The 17,593-nt window shown below is 35.7% G+C and overlaps 1 protein-coding gene across 1 annotated transcript in view; it reads left to right on the top strand.

Moving 5' to 3' along the window:
- Positions 1-15,333, top strand: part of LOC146839474 (uncharacterized) — an 84,191-nt gene extending 68,858 nt beyond the window's left edge. Inside the window, 1 exon segment of the mRNA XM_085650808.1 lies at positions 14,576-15,333. Within this exon segment, the coding sequence (XP_085506934.1) occupies positions 14,576-15,333 (758 nt within the window).
- Positions 15,334-17,593: the final 2,260 nt, after the last annotated feature.

Raw genomic sequence — 17,593 nt, 5'->3', positions numbered from 1 at the left:
AATGCTGAGTACTTGAAAGCATTCTGTCAGACGAGGGATTTAAATATGCATTTGTCAAATACAAAATTGACTTACATTTTTATTTTAAGCTTCTTATACAGCGCTTCTTTATATAATAATCCCGGATGGGTTTTCTCCGAGAGCCCTTTCTCCTTCGGAAGAAGGGTCATTTTTTCCTAGTATTTTTCTCTTTGAGACTGCCAGTCTTTTCATAGTGTTCCTGAAGAAAAACAAGTAGGTCAGAATGCCTACCATAAGTAGGGCGGACGGTCTGATGTACTTACACCAACCGCCCCAGGTATGTCGGTCATTGTTGTGAGGGTTTCTGAGGTTCTGACCTCAGTTGAATCAGAGGGGAACTGTGATAGATTCTTCTTACTAACCTCAAACATTCTCAAATTTATTTTTGTAATCCGTTTAATACAATTTGCTAAGGGATTACACATGAGAACCATGGCCATGCTTTCTTCTCTTACTCATGCATTAGGGATCAGGAGGTTGTCTATGATTCTTGGCCTCTTATTCGCCTGCTTCAGTCCTTCTGGGATAACCTCTTTCACCAATTTATCCTTCAAGGATTTCTGTTGTTTTTCAAAGAGCCTTATTAGAACAGTTTCTCCAAATTTGTAAAACTGTTGAAAGTGGAGATTCTTCCTTAGAGACCTTGGTTGGAAGTTTGCAACATTGTGTCTGGTGTTGTGTAAACACGCAATCACACAAGGGGGCTAGAGGGGATTTCAGGACCTGCGTGGGCCAACTCCCCACTAATTATTCATATTACAAAAAAGGCCACGGGTCCGAAATCAACAGGAGGTTATACAAATTACTGGGTGTACTATGCCACTCAGAGGGGGATTTCCCTTTTAAGGATGGTTCCCCTCACACACTAGCGGTGTCATGGTTCATCATGAAGGGGCACCGTCCTTAAAAGGGAAACCCCTCTCTGAGTGGCATACTACACCCAGTAATTTGTATGAGCTGTTGTGTGAAACCAGTGTGCCGTTCTCCAAGGCTGTGCAGTTGCATCAAATGTTGTGTAAAAGCAGTGTGCCACCCCACGAGGCTGTGCTGTTGAATCAGACTATGTGTAAAAGTAGTGTGCAGCCTTCTTTGACTGCATAAAGACCTATCTAAAACCATTGTGTCTCCATACACTTGCTGCCAACTGCGGCGTCAAAGTGTCCACCTTCTACCTGGGATCCTATCTGTTTGGTTCCGACTGTGGGGTAATAGTGTCCCCCTTCCACTCTGGATCCTATCTGTTTGTCGCCATCATTATGCGACGCAGGAGCTGCAGAAAGAAGGGCATGAGGATTCACTAATAATGTGTTGTTACTAAAATGTTACAGATCACTATGGCAAGTTACAATTCATTCAAACTGTGGCTCTGTCACTATCGTGGCAAATATCTTAAATACCCAGCGCCTCCATGTAAGTCTTACAGAATGGTGAACACACATAGATCGACCATTGTATACACCACACTTTATTGATGAGAAACCTGTGGGGAAGCATCCAGTAAAGAGAAGGGAACTGGAACATCGAGTGCTTGATCCTCAAATCCTTATTTACTTATTTATTTACTTTAGGAAACTTCATTGTCCTCCGTCCTTTGCCACTCTCCAGATGGGTTACGTGGTCCATGAAACAATCTGCAATTAATAGAACTTGTTTCATGAGGTCATTCCTCTAGGCCTGCCATGGCTTCCTAAACCTTTCCAATAAAAGAACATTGTGAGAGCAGCAAATTGGTTTCGGTTTCCACTTTCAAAACTTTCCATTACAAACCAATTGTTCATGCTTCTTCTGTTATTAAGCAGTTTTAAAATAGCATGATGGTAGTCTCAAGTCTTTCAAGAAAATCCAGGTGTTCCCAGTGTCTATGATGGAAAGTCCTAATTTAATTCAATGCACTTAGTCGACTATCTTTAATTTTGTGTGTTGCGGTTTGACTCTGTTTAATATGGTGAGTAGACAAAATATCGGAAATGTAATATCGATATACAGAAATATCGAAGTCAAAATATCGATGGAACAATATATCTCTGTCAACAATATCGATGTAAAAAATGTCGAGATTGTGATGTGTAGTAAAATATCGAGGTATAGTATATCGAAAGACATAATATCGTGTAGTAAAAATATCGAAAAAGTATAGTATTAAGTCACTTTGTGATTTGTAAAAAATTATTGTTTAGAAGTGTCAGCAAATGTTTATTTAAGTGTATTAAAAATAACAATTTTCTTTCTATTAATATAATTTTTTAAATTTTGATATATAATTTTAGGAGCGGGATGTTGGGTTTATAGGGGATAAGGGTGGGGAGTGTTTTAAAAAAATATATTTGAAATAAAATATTTTAATAAATTTTTGTAGAATTTAAATTTAAATTTTGAACAAAATTCAATTATTTAAAATTTAATTGTGAAAAAAAAAATTTTTAGTGGGATGTTGTGTATATAGGGGTTAAGGGTGGGGAGTATTTTGGAAATAAATATTATATTTAATATTTTAGGATATAATTATTTAACTATTATTAATATAATTTTTTAAATTTGGATATATAATTTTAGGAGCGGGATGTTGGGTTTATAGGGGATAAGGGTGGGGAGTGTTTTAAAAATATATATTAGAAATAAAATATTTTAATAAATATTTGTATAATTTGATTTTAAATTTTGAACAAAATAGTAATATTTAAATTTTAATAATGAAAAAAAATATTGTTAGTGGGATGTTGTGTATATAGGGGTTAAGGGTGGGGAGTGTTTTGGAAATAAATATTAAATTTAATATTTTAGGATATAAATTTAGAAATATTATATTTAAAAAAAAATAAAAAAATTCAAATGTGTTTTTAAATTTTAAATGTGAAAATTGTAATAATAAAATAAATGTAATCAGTGGGATTTTGGGGTTATAGGGGATAAGGGTGGGGAGTGTATTAGATATATATTTAATATTTAATATTTAATTAAAAAAAAAAAATTCAAATTTGGTATGAAAATTTAAAATTAAAAATTTTAGTAATAAAATTTAATAATTTATGATATAAATTTTGAAATATTATATTTAGAAATAAAAACATTTCAAATTAGTTTTAAAATTTTAAATGTGAAAATTGTAATAAGAAAATAAATGTAATACGTGGGATTTTGGGGTTAAAGGGGATAAGGCTGGGGAGTGTTTTAGATATATATTTATTATTTAATATTGAATTCAAAAAAATTTAAATTTAAAATTTTGTATTAAAATGTACAATTAAACATTTTACTAATAAAATACATTTAATAAGTGGGATTTTGGGGTTATAGGGGATAAGGGTGGGGAGTGTTTTTGAGAAATATTTAATATTTTATAAAAAAAAAATAGAAATTTAATTTTTGAGTTTAAAAATTAAAATTAAATAAATTACTAATACAATAAATTTCATAAGTGGGAATTGGGGGTTATAGGGGATAAGGGTGGGGAGTGCATTCAAAATATATGTAATATTTTATTTTTGAAAAATATAATGCAAAGTTCTAATTTCTTAATAAAAGTAACTTTTAATATTTTTAATAATAAAAAAAATTTCATAAGTGGTATTTTGGGGTTATAGGGGATAAGGGTGGGGAGTGTTTTATAAATATATCAAAATTTTATTATTCATAAAAAATTATTTCCATTTAGAAATGTTATTTTAATTAACATTTAACAATTTTAAGAAGATAATTCATTTAATAAGAGTGATGTAGGATTTATAGGGGATAAGGGTGGGTAGTGTTTACAAATTAGTAATTGTTTGAAAAAATCTAACATATATAGTAATCCTAATTCAATATAGATTGGAGTGGGAATAGTAAATTATTTATGGTCACTGTCCAGCACCTACTGTAATTTTTTATAGACTGGAGTGGGAATAGTAAATTATTTATGGTCACTGTCCAGCACCTACTCAAATGTATTATAGACTGGAGTGGGAATAGTAAATTATTTATGGTCAGTGTCCAGCACCTACTCTAATTTATTATAGACTGGAGTGGGAATAGTAAATTAGTTATGGTCAGTGTCCAGCACATACTCTAATTTATTGTAGACTGGAGTGGGAATAGTAAATTTTTTATGGTTAGTGTCCAGCACCTACTCTAATTTATTATAGACTGGAGTGGGAATAGTAAATTAATTATGGTCAGTGTCCAGCACATACTCTAATTTATTATAGACTGGAGTGGGAATAGTAAATTAGTTATGGTCAGTAAATTAGTTATGGTCAGTGTACAGCACCTACTCTAATTTATTATAGACTGGAGTGGGAATAGTAAATTAGTTATGGTTAGTGTCCAGCACCTACTCTAATTTATTATAGACTGGAGTGGGAATAGTAAATTATTTATGGTCACTGTCCAGCACCTACTGTAATTTTTTATAGACTGGAGTGGGAATAGTACATTATTTATGGTCACTGTCCAGCACCTACTCTAATTTATTATAGACTGGAGTGGGAATAGTAAATTATTTATGGTCACTGTCCAGCACCTACTGTAATTTTTTATAGACTGGAGTGGGAATAGTAAATTATTTATGGTCACTGTCCAGCACCTACTCTAATTTATTATAGACTGGAGTGGGAATAGTAAATTATTTATGGTCACTGTCCAGCACCTACTGTAATTTTTTATAGACTGGAGTGGGAATAGTAAATTATTTATGGTCACTGTCCAGCACCTACTCTAATTTATTATAGAGTGGAGTGGGAATAGTAAATTAGTTATGGTCAGTGTCCAGCACCTACTCTAATTTATTATAGACTGGAGTGGGAATAGTAAATTATTTATGGTCACTGTCCAGCACCTACTCTAATTTTTTATAGACTGGAGTGGGAATAGTAAATTATTTATGGTCAGTGTCCAGCACATACTCTAATTTATTATAGACTGGAGTGGGAATAGTAAATTTTTTATGGTTAGTGTCCAGCACCTACTCTATTTTATTATAGACTGGAGTGGGAATAGTAAATTATTGATGGTCACTGTCCAGCACCTACTCTAATTTTTTATAGACTGGAGTGGGAATAGTAAATTATTTATGGTCAGTGTCCAGCACCTACTCTAATTTATTATAGACTGGAGTGGGAATAGTAAATTATTTATGGTTAGTGTCCAGCACCTACTCTAATTTATTATAGACTGGAGTGGGAATAGTAAATTATTTATGGTCACTGTCCAGCACCTACTCTAATTTTTTATATACTGGAGTGGGAATAGTAAATTATTTATGGTTAGTGTCCAGCACCTACTCTAATTTATTATAGACTGGAGTGGGAATAGTAAATTATTTATGGTCAGTGTCAAGCATCTACTTTTATTTATTATAGAGTGGAGTGGGAATAGTAAATTGTTTATGGTCAGTGTCCAGCAACTACTCTAATCTGTCTGGTATTTAATTTAATTAAATTACATTGATATAGTAGTTATAAAAATATATTTAAGTGAATATTATTTGTATTGTATGTTTATATATTGGATTTGTAGTAATTAATTCTATATTTATAGTTTAGGATAATATATACATGTAACCTTTTAATTTGATATGTTTGGAATATTTAATATTATTATTAGGAAAAATATATGAATATTTTGTATTGGAATAATGGGTAATGGCATTCTGTAATTTTATAATATTGATTGATTTGTAATTTTTTATAAAATAATTATTCTATATGTTAAATATTCATAATAGAAGATTAATATTAATAATCAGAGAAACACAATTCATAAGACAAGAACATGGTTTTTATTGTAGTTTTTTAAATTTGTTATTGTTTATTCATTTGAGTAAGATCATTCAGAAATAGTATTATTTACATTGTAATTACATTCAAACATATTGAATATAGGTCAGAACAAATTTTATGTACATTAAGTATATTTTCAAACATTTTTAAGTAAATTATAAAGATTATTAATAATGTTGTACAATGTAGTGTTTTAAATTAAAATTAACATAGCAATAGGTTTTGTAAATCTTTATACAAAACTTTTAACAAATATTTTCATATATAAACATTTTAATATTTGTAGTACAAACATGTTATACCTTTTTTATTAATATTAATATGTAAAATATTAATATTAATTATTTTTACAATGTTTTCGAAACAAACATCTTTTTAACATAAATAAAATTTTAGCATTTATGCAAAAAAAAAATTAACAATTTTTCATACATTGTTCTGTAGTATTATCTTTTTAGAAATTATAATAATAAATATTTTAAATTTTAAAATATTTATTAATATAATTTTACAAATTAGGAACATTTGTTGACAATTTGTAGGTAAATTAAAAAAATAGGTATATTTTTACTAAATAATATAAAATATTTGTGTGTGAATTTACTGTTTTACCTGATTTATTTAGGGCTTTTTAGTATAGTTAAATGTTTTATTATGTTTTGGACACTCTATTTTGTAACCGGGTAATGTTGTTTTGGGTCATTTGGTTTGAAGGGAAGCTCGCGGTTGGGAGTTACTTCGCGTCGTGAAAGGTAAGGTTTGTTTTATGTGTTTTAGATGGTTTTAAATTTACTTTTGAGCCTAGTTAGATAATGTTTAGTGTAGCTGTACATATATTAGTTATATTTGGAAATGTTATGTGTTAGAGTTGCGTGTTGTGTTTTTACGTGTTTTTAACGATGTGTAGGCATGTTTCGAAAGTTAGGTTTAAGGTGTTTAATGTATATTTAGAAGTGTTTTAAATCTAGTATTATTGTTAGTACGTGTTTATGTGTTGTTTTATGTGGGTGGGAATGTCAGTTGCTTTGTTTTTACTATTTCTTTTCTAGGTTATTCGTTTCGGATGGACTCTTTTTTTTTTTTAAAGAAGTGTGTGTTCGTTTTATTGAACAATATGGTTTTTACACTACTTTAAATGTTTCGGTTTTCATGGATCGTTTTTTAATATTTTTAGCTATTTTCGGGTTTTTCATGGATTTTCGAAGGATATTTGGTGAATGGCTTATGGATTTAATCGCCAGTTGTATTTTTGCATTTTTTTTTGGGAACCATTTTTTTATTGTTTGGATTGTGTAAGCAGGAAATGGATTTTTCAGACTTTGGAATAAACGTGGTAAGTTAATTTATTATTATTTCTTGTGGGTGGGTATTGTTTAATATTATTGTTCATTTTTATTTTATTACAAATATTATTAATGTGTGTTAATATATTTTTGACAATATGTATAAATATGTTACACACAGTAATTATTTTTGTAATAAGATACATATATTTTATGTGTTTGATATTATTGAAAATGGGTAATTAGTCATTTATTTGTATTTGTACTTTAAAGAAGTGTTTTAGCTATGATGTTTAGGTATTCTAGGCCTTTGGTAGTAGGGTACAATTTTACTTGTTGCTCTAGATATTTATACATTTGTTTAGTTTGTTTTGAGGTTTTTGGAGTTAGCTGAGTTATGGATTGTTCCATTCGGAACTCTTGATAACTCTGTTCTTTTTGTAGGCATGATATAAATCTTTCTAGTGTTGGTTTTGTTCTGCCTGTTGATTGTAGGAAGGCGTTATGCCATCCTTCAACTGCGTTATTAGTTTTGGATTCTCCATTTAAGGTGCTTCTGTATACGTTCCACCAGGGAATTAAGAATTTAGGGTTTCTTCTGTGGCCAGATCTATGTAGTCTGCCGACCCATGTATCTTCGAAATAGTCCAATAGTGAACTTAGTTTTTCTTCATTTTGTTTGTAGAAGGCGCTGTCTATTAAAATGTTGTAATGTTCTGTTACGTCTGTGTCAGGTACATAAGCTAGTGCTATGAGTTTTTTTATTTGATATGCAAAAGATGAATTAGTTGCATATTCAATGCTTAGGGCTGATTTTTGCATGTGTCTCCATAGGCATTGATTAAAATGATAGTAACAGCCTTGTATGGAGGTATGGGGGTGTGTTTTTAATATAGAATTAATCATTGCATGTTCAAAATCTAGGATTATTTTTTGTGGGGAAAAGTCATTTGTTTTTTGTTTTATTATATTTAATAGTTCAGTGTATGTGGAGTTATGTTTGTTTGGTAATAATGTGTAAATTAATGGTATATTGCAATTGTGATATATGACATGTATTGTATATAGTTGGAAAAATGGTTTGGGACATATGGTAAAAGTCCCATCCATCATCCAGTTATGTGATTCTTGTAGTTTACAGAGATTTTTAGCTGTTCCAAATATTATTATTCTTTTGTCATTGTTTTTATTATCAAAAATGACAAATGGTTCTTTGTTGAAAGTTATACTTTGTTCTGGACTTAGAATAACTTCACTGTATGTGTGAGGAATTGGGGTTGAAGTAGTAGTGGTTTTTTTAGTACGTGCAATAGTTCTTTTGAGTGAAGTTACAGATGGCATTTGTGTAGTAGCAGTTTTAGGAATTTTGGGAAGCTGCTCTTTTAAAATTACACTGGTAGGTTTTTGAGAACTTGTGCTAGCTTCCTTTATAGTTTCTAAAGCAGATCTGACTTCGATTTCAGTAATGTTTGGTGGGTGGTTATGTTCTCTAGTGTATAGTACTGTTGTTTGTCGTGTTGTAGCACGCCCATAGCACTTATTAGAGTAGTATTTAGTGCATTTCCAGTTAACTTTTAAACCATACACTTTTTCCTGTGTGTAAGTGTACCCCATATAGCATAGTAACATTTTTCCCTTCTGGCTTGTTATGAATTCAGCTCCTTCAGTCATTTTGATGTAGCTTTATCTATGAAAAATATATATTATAGTTATTATATATGATGTTATATTAATTTTCAGTAGAAAAAAACAAGATTTAGTTACTATATACTTACAACGTTGGTTTTGATGTGTTTGAGTAGAATGCTCCTGATTCTTTATTTGTGGGATTTTCCTCTAGTATTTTCTTTGTCTGGAAAAGAAAAGGAAATGTGTTGTAATAATTGTTTCTATATTTTTATAGGGAATGGTTAGGGGATTTGCAATTGGGATTTAATTAGGGTGGTATTTTAATCTATTAGTTGATTTTTTGTTGTGAAATACTTACTTTTTAGTTGTATCTTTTTTGGTGCTGTTCTGTATTTTCTTAGTTTCTTTTGGAGTTTCCTGTAGTGAAAACATGAAATAGAAAGAAGACATTAATTTATTTATAGTGTATGTATATTGTAATTACAATTTATTCTATTTGAGTCTTCATGAGAATAATATAGTTAACTTACTTTTGATAGTTTTAAAATTTCCTGTATGTTGATTTTCTTATATCTGTAGTTGCAATCCAGTCGATTTTCCTCTTCATTCAATTTCGTTTTTTTGGTTTTGGACTGTGAATGAAGTTGAACTTCTTTTTATAGTGCTTTGGATGTTGTAATATGTGTTTTATTGGTCAGTTTGAATTCGGAGTGTTTTTATTGGTTAGTTCGAATTTTTTTTTTTTTTTTCTGGTAGTTAGTTTCCTAATAAGGAAAACGCTAATTAGTGGTTTTGTGGTGTATTATTCTATATGTATTTTTCTAAACATTATATTATGTATTGGATGCATGAATTGATAAAGTATAATTTAATAATATAGTTGTTTAATGTAGGAATGTTGTTAATAATGTTTTAGTAAAGAGTTAATTATTTAAATCCATTTTTAAATGTAGTAAATATATAATTGTTTAATAATAATTTTGTGTAGAGATAAAAGACATTATTTGGTGTTTATGTAGTTTGATTTTAGGTTTTCATTAAATGTAATATAGTCGATATTAGTAAAATGGAGATATTTTAGTGGTCGATATTTTAGTTTACGATATTTTGTTATGAAGTATATGTATATTATTGAGCATCGATATTTTAGGATTTCGATATTTGTGTTGCCGATATTTTGTGTACCTATATTTATGTAGTTCGAAATTGTGTGTTCGATATTTTTGTAATGTTTTAAATAAGTATATGATGTCGATAATAATGTGATCGATTATTTTGTATCGATATATTTGTAGGTCGATTTTTTGTCTTTCGATATTGTGTCAGTGATTCGTTTAATATATATTGTCCCTCCCTAATTTGTTCTCTGATGCAGTGGTCTTTAACCTGTGGTCCGAGGACCCCTGGGGCTCTGCGAGGCCTACTCAGGGAGTCTGCAAATGTTTTTACAAAATTAAATAATATTAAAATTAATAAAGGATGTACGAATGAAGAAGCAAAATTGAAAATTGTAAACCTTTTTCAATATTTGATTATGTATTAAAGAAAAGTTGATTGCTCCTCTGCAGTGATTACTTTAAGGTAGTGGTGGATGCAGGTCTCAGCGGTCTTCTTACAAATATGGAAGCTGGCCGTTGTGGTGGAACCATTGCCACATCCCTCGAAGCAGGTTGAATTGGAGGGGTAATGTAGGTGTCCTCTGAGCCAGCTTCCATGACTATGACTGGCTCTTCCTCCTCATCCCCATCCATTATTCTAAGGCTTACAGGAACTTTATTTTTCCCTTGTCACTCATGGCGGGTCTTGGACTCAGCCAGGGTCCAATCCATGTCCAGATCATCAGAGGGGGTGCTTGGAATTTGGAGAAGATGATGGAGTGCCTTTTCTTTTTTTTTGCAGGAGATCAGAAATCCAATGGTTCAAGAAGAGGTACATCAAGCTCAGCAGGAAGCTCAACATCCTGTTCTCCTCGTACTTCAGAAAGATGTATAGCTGGCTGCCTCTCCTGTTGTTCACTTTGCTAAGTTTCCTGCAACGACTGGGTACTAATTTACGGCTGAGACAAATCCAATTCAGACGCAGTGCTTGTCGCCATGATGGCAGTGGCTGCCTCACTGGGAGACATGACCTTGGGTTTGGTTGGGGTGGTGGCATTGATGTGGGAGTGCCACACCACATTTCCTGAAAAGGTGTTTGTCGTCACGCCAGTGGTGGCACAGGCAAAGTGTTTTTCTCTTCCGCCTGGGACCCTTTTTAGGCAGCACCTTTCTTTGGGGCTGTCTTCAAGCTCTGTCAGTTTGCACTTTGCTGCACAAGCAGAAGAGAGAATGTCTCACGTGTTGCGGTCAAGTCAATTTGTGCTGGAGGTAAAGTGGCTGTTATCTGTTATGCATCAGGCTAAAACAAAGAAAAACATTTAGTGCAACTTGGCATTTTTGCAATCTGATTATTCATAGTACAGACAATATAATTTTGTGAAGTTATCTTCTCAGAAATAATGAACAACAATAGTGTATCCTTTCCATTCGATAGTCAAACCACACTTTCACCATATATAATATTTCAATAAGGATATCAACATACAGATGCAACTGTTTGCTTTATGTACATCTAAGGGGAGACACCTGTGACAGGCAGGGGAGTGCAGGGGAAAATTGAATAATCCGTAAAAAAGGAATGCTGGTGTAAGCCTATGGCAGGGAGGGTGTCCAGGGGAAAATGATTAATGACAATCCTTAAAAATGTTATGCTGAATGCTGATGTGTGGCAGGCGCCTATGGAAAGCAGGCAAGCATGTTAAACTAAGTGATTTCATGGAAAAAAAAGTTTACAAAAAAGAATAAAAAAAGAATGGCATAGCCCTCTTCTATCAATCGCCATAGAAAAGGGCTTTGAAAACTGGATAAAACACACACTAGCTGGCTACACAAAATGGCTGCCGGCCACTTGGTCGAAAAACTACTACAAGCATGTGGACACAACAAAGAACACTTGCAGGCCTATGGCAAAGGTACACTGGCTGGCTACCCTGTAGCAAAGGCTCATTAGCTTCAAATGAAAGATGGCTCAGGAATTGTAGGTGGAAATCTTTATTCAGCAAGTTAACAGAGGTAAGTCCAGTTGGAGAAATGACAACCGTCGTTCACATCCACTTATATCTCCCCTCTCTTCCATAGTAAAGATGCACCCACGCGCCCTCCCACAATGCCAACCTCCCACCGCATTATGTAAAAGGTGGACACGAGCGCGAACAGTAGTTCCACACCCGTGTCAACCTTAAACCATTACAAGCGGTGCACCGATGAGCATGAGCACGAGCACGACATAGGAAGGCCGCGCTTGTGTATACAACATACACAAAATGTCAACCGGTCACATGGTCAAACAGCAACTACAAACAAGGAGGCATGGACAACAAAGAATGCATGTAGGCCTATGGTAAAAGCACACAGCTGGCTACACAAAATGGCCACCGACCACATGGTCAAATAACTTGGCCTGGGCGGTGAACTTTGCTTCGTTTGTGGAGTTTTATGCACTCCGCGGAGCTCACGGAGTGCAGAATACTCCGCTTCGCGATGTGCTGCTGAGTCTTTTTGCCGCTCGCGAACGGTAAGTTCGCGATTGCGTACAGTAAGTTTGCGAGCGTGAGCTGCCGCTCGGGTAGAATTTCTACCCGAGTGGAAGGAATACCAGCACAAACTGCAGTTCGCACTGCACTCCGCCACTCGCGTAGTTCGCAGAGTTTTTTGTAACTTCGCAGAGTTCCGCGACCTACGCCCAGACCTAACAACAACAAGCAAGGAGGCATGGTGGACACAACAAAAAACACATGCTGGCCTATGGCAAAAGAACACTGTCGGGCCACACAAAATGGCCACATGGTCAAAAAACAACTGCAAGCAAGAAGGCATGGACAGCAAAGAACGCATGCAGGCCTACGCCAACAGCATACTGGCTGGCTATATAAAATGGTTGCCAGGCACATAGTCAAACAACAACTACAAGCAAGGAGGCATGGTGGACACAACATAGAACATATCTAGACCTTTGGCAAAAGCACATTGGTTGACTACACAAAATGGCCACTGGCCACATGGTTAAACAACAGCTAAAGGCAAGTAGGCATGCTGGAGAGCACATGCAGACCTATGGCAAAAGCACACTGGCTGTCTACACAAAATAGCTACAGGCCACATGGTCAAACAACAACTACAATCAAGGAGGAATGGTGGACACAACAAAGAAACATTGAGGCCTATGGCCAAAGTATATAAAATGGCCCCCGGCCACATGATCAACAACAACTACAAGCAAGGAGGCATGGTGTACACAACAAAGAACACATGCATGCCTATGGCAAAAGCACACTGGCTGGCTTAAAAAAATGGTCACCGGCCACACAGCACGGAGAACAAATGGTGGCCTATAGCAAACACACACACACACACATTGGCCAGACAAAGAAGGCATGGTAACCCAGAGAACACAGCATTAATTCAGCAATGCCAAAAATCAAGATTAAATGAGCTATAACATTTTTACAACAACACACATCTTCCCATGGCATCAAATATTATTACCCCACCAAAATACACTCTTTGCAGAACAAAACGTGGAATACATTAAAAAAGCAAAGTAAAACCCACATTTTTAATTTAATCCAATGACATCTCCGGGCTAAATGATATTTTGTAACATATACCACAGAAACTGTTGTTTCATATACCCAATGAATTGTACTGGTGGGATGGCCGGTGCTCAGACTAGGCCACATAGTATAATTAATTAATAGTGCAAAAGTAAGTAACATGGAGAAAATATACTTATCTAAGCAACCTTTCTGCCTACAAAAGATAAAAATGAAATGCCTAAAAAATAACTAGACCCCTACTGCAACTCAAAGTGACCCACCATAACCACAGTCAAATTTAAACAAGCATTTGCAATGCAATAGGTCTTGCATTTACGCGAGTTTGAGATATTGACATTGCAAATGATAATGGATAAACCTAAATAAAAGGCATAGTCATTTACAATGTCAATAGCTCAAACTCGCGTAAATGCGAGACCTATTGCATTGCAAATGCTTGTTTCTGACCTGGAATGAGGCTGTGGGGCTACTCAGCGCTGCTAAAATGGCACAGAAATGCAGCCGCTCATCTGCTGCCTGCACGGAGAAAGCACCTAGGACCCCTCCCCCCCGCCCCCACGCCCCATCGGACCCCTAGGCTGCAGTAGGCTGCAGGTGTCCCAGGGAAGCCAAGCCACATGTTCCATCTCCAACAGTCCGTCATGAAAGGGCTGTCTGGTCTCTGCAGACCTCCGCTTCTGATGCTGACCCACGGGTGCGGGACAGTGCTGTCAGGACTCCAGCCTCCACACACGCCCATGCGAGTGGTCAGTGCCCCTGCGCCCACAAACGCCCGTGCGAGCTGTCAGGACTTGAGGGTTCCGTAGGGAAGTTTTCTAGAGGAGGGTGTATTTACTCCTGAGGTAGGATGCGGTAGCACACGTGCACCTTACCTCTGACTAGGATCCGGCGGCAGTAGTCAGAATCCCCCCCAGTCGGGATCTCGTCCATGTCCCGGTGCTGCCCTCCTACTCCTCCTCCCTCCTTGGAGCTTCCTGGCAGTTCCTTCAGCCCGCGGTGACCGTGCAAGGCGCACTCCAGTTTAGCCCTGGTGGTGGTGGGGGCTCTGAGCACAGTCCTTCACCCCCAGATCCGCACAGCTTCAGTCAATTATCAATCCTGCGAAGACATCAGCGAACACACACAGTGGATAAACCTTACCATTGCAGTGAATGTGTGAAGGACTTCAGTCAGTTATCACACCTCAAAATACATCAGCGATCACACACAGGGGAGAAACCATTCCATTGTAGCGAAATGTGGAAGTAGTTTTAAGGAATCTTCAAAATTAAGGAATCATCAGCGAACACACACTGGGGAAAAGCCATTCAAGTGCAGTGAATGTGTGAAGAGCTTCAGTCAGTTATCACACCTACAAGGACATCAGCGAACACACACTGGGGAAAAGCCATACCATTGCAATGAATGTGGAAGTACTTTCAGTCATTCCTCAACTCTCCGGATTCATCACCGAACACACACAGGAGAAAAGCCATTCCAGTGCAGTGAATGTGTGAAGAGATTCAGTCAATTATCACACCTACGAGGACATCAGCGAACACACACAGTGGATAAACCTTACCATTGCTGTGAATGTGTGAAGAACTTCAGTCGTTTATCAACCCTCCGGCGCCACCAGCGAACACACACGGGGGAAAAACCGTACCATTGCAGTGAATGTGTGAAGAGCTTCAGTCGTTTATCACACCTCAAAATACATCAGCGATCACACACAGGGGAGAAACCATTCCATTGTAGCGAATGTGGAAGTAGTTATAAGGAATCTTCAAAATTAAGGAATCATCAGAGAATACACACTGGAGAAAAGCCATTCAAGTGCAGTGAGTGTGTGAAGTGCTTTAGTCGATTATCAATTCTACGAAGACATCAGCAAACACATACAGGGGAGAAACCATACCATTGCAGTGGATTTGGAAGTAGGTGCAGAAAGGATTTTCAGCTAACTACAGGGATTAGTGATAACACCTATAAAAACAACACACTTAAATAAGTTTAACAAGCACAGACTGGAGAATATTTGTAGCTGGTTTTGGTGTTTGGCCATTTTGTGCAAGAACTGGTTCAATGACAGCTGCTAGAGAACAGCGTCCAAAGGCACAAGAAGTCAAAGTAGGAAAATGTGACCTGTAACTCTGAGAGTTAATACCTGCAGTGCACAACATTTACCTCCGAAGCCCTGACGTGGGAAAAAATGATGCTCATTTTGATCATCACATGCATATGTAAAAGCACCCACCATAGTGGCACTTCCTCAGCGGTGTCCAATATCAAGCTGGACTCTTGGGAAATTTGCTGGCTCACCACTGACTATGTAAATGATTCACGGTGAGATTAATTGTATATGAATATATTTTAGACGTTTCTTATTTACAAAGAATCACCCAACCAACTCCTAACTGCTGAAAGGACAGAATCAGTGCATGATGGCAGAATTATTGATCGGAGAGAGAGCTGTTGAAAAGTTTAGTTCTGAATAGGTTTCTGAAAGCTTGATGGTTAGGTAAAGATTGAATCTTGAGCAGTAAAGAATTCCAGCTCTTAGAGTCCAGAACTATCGACTCCCTGCTTTACATTTCTTGAACCTTGGCACTGGAAAACACATCTGGATTCAGAAGTAAAGGAACACAAATGATACAGATTTTTGACATAAATGATATTGAGGTTTGTGTTTACAAGTAAAAAGAAACACTTGTTTTATAAACTGCCGGTGAATGAATGGACATAAAAAATATGTGCTGCCTCATGAGCAAACATTGAATCTTTGTGATGCCGTTGGGATGTCCTCAGACCACAAATAAGATAGATCGTAGCATTCTGAATCATCTGTAAGGTGCTTTTGTGTTGCTGGAACAGCCAAATACACAGTGTTCTTATGGCCCAGCCTTGCTTAATTGAAGGAGTTCACCAATATAATATGCACATCAGAAGAAAGGATACATCTTCAGTAGCCAAAGATAGTAAAAACTAATGCTTTCCACCGAGGTCATTTTAACAAAGTGCTGAGTCTGGGAAGTTTTTCCTGCTGCCGACCATCATCACCACCACCACCTCACAGCCAGTGAGAAACAGCAACAAGACTGCTCTTCAGCACACCCATCCTTATACATAACACACTACAGGGGTTTGCTCCAGGGTCAAACTCACATTACTTTCACGTTAACAGCAACAAGTTCTAAACTGAACAAATTAAATTTAGGAACAAGTGGTTTGTACGGCCATTAGTGGCATAATACATTTGAACCCCAATACTTTATAAATCTGTATTAATGATACATAACCAAACATCCAAACACCACCTATGTATGGACATCCAAGAGCCTTTACAAACCACACTACAGAGGTGTGTACCAGGATCAAACTCAATTTAACGTTAACATCAACTAATTTATTATACAGCAAGAACAGTCATAATGCTATGAAATGTACACAATGATGACTAGATTTGACATATTACTAACAAATGTATGTTTTTTGATATGTAATAAAAAAAATGTATTTGCATTCATGGTATTTGACTGCTGGTTGTATGGAAAGAGATGTTAAATGTGATTTCTTCCCTAAACTATAAAGATAATTTGTGATGTCAGCAAGGAGCCTAGATTATTTGGTAATGGAGGTGTCAATAAATACCGGATTTATTTTGGAAAACGAAAAATATGCGTGTTTTGTGGCACTCCTCTTGTTAATAATCCATAAAAATGCTACAGAATCCTGAGTACTTGAAAGCATTCTGTCATACGAGGGATTTAAATATGCATTTGTCAAATACAAAATTGACTTACATTTTTATTTTAAGCTTCTTATACAGCGCTTCTTTATATAATAATCCCGGATGGGTTTTCTCCGAGAGCCCTTTCTCCTTCGGAAGAAGGGTCATTTTTTCCTAGTATTTTTCTCTTTGAGACTGCCAGTCTTTTCATAGTGTTCCTGAAGAAAAACAAGTAGGTCAGAATGCCTACCATAACTAGGGCGGACGGTCTGATGTACTTACACCAACCGCCCCAGGTATGTCGGTCATTGTTGTGAGGGTTTCTGAGGTTCTGACCTCAGTTGAATCAGAGGGGAACTGTGATAGATTCTTCTTACCAACCTCAAACATTCTCAAATTTATTTTTGTAATCCGTTTAATACAATTTGCTAAGGGATTACACATGAGAACCATGGCCATGCTTTCTTCTCTTACTCATGCATTAGGGATCAGGAGGTTGTCTATGATTCTTGGCCTCTTATTCGCCTGCTTCAGTCCTTCT

This window comes from Triturus cristatus, chromosome 4_1 (genome assembly GCF_964204655.1).
Source record: "Triturus cristatus chromosome 4_1, aTriCri1.1, whole genome shotgun sequence".
Classification (NCBI taxonomy): Eukaryota; Metazoa; Chordata; class Amphibia; order Caudata; family Salamandridae; genus Triturus; species Triturus cristatus.
The sequence above is the reverse complement of the archived record's forward strand: the minus strand, read 5'-3'. Positions and strand labels throughout refer to the sequence as shown.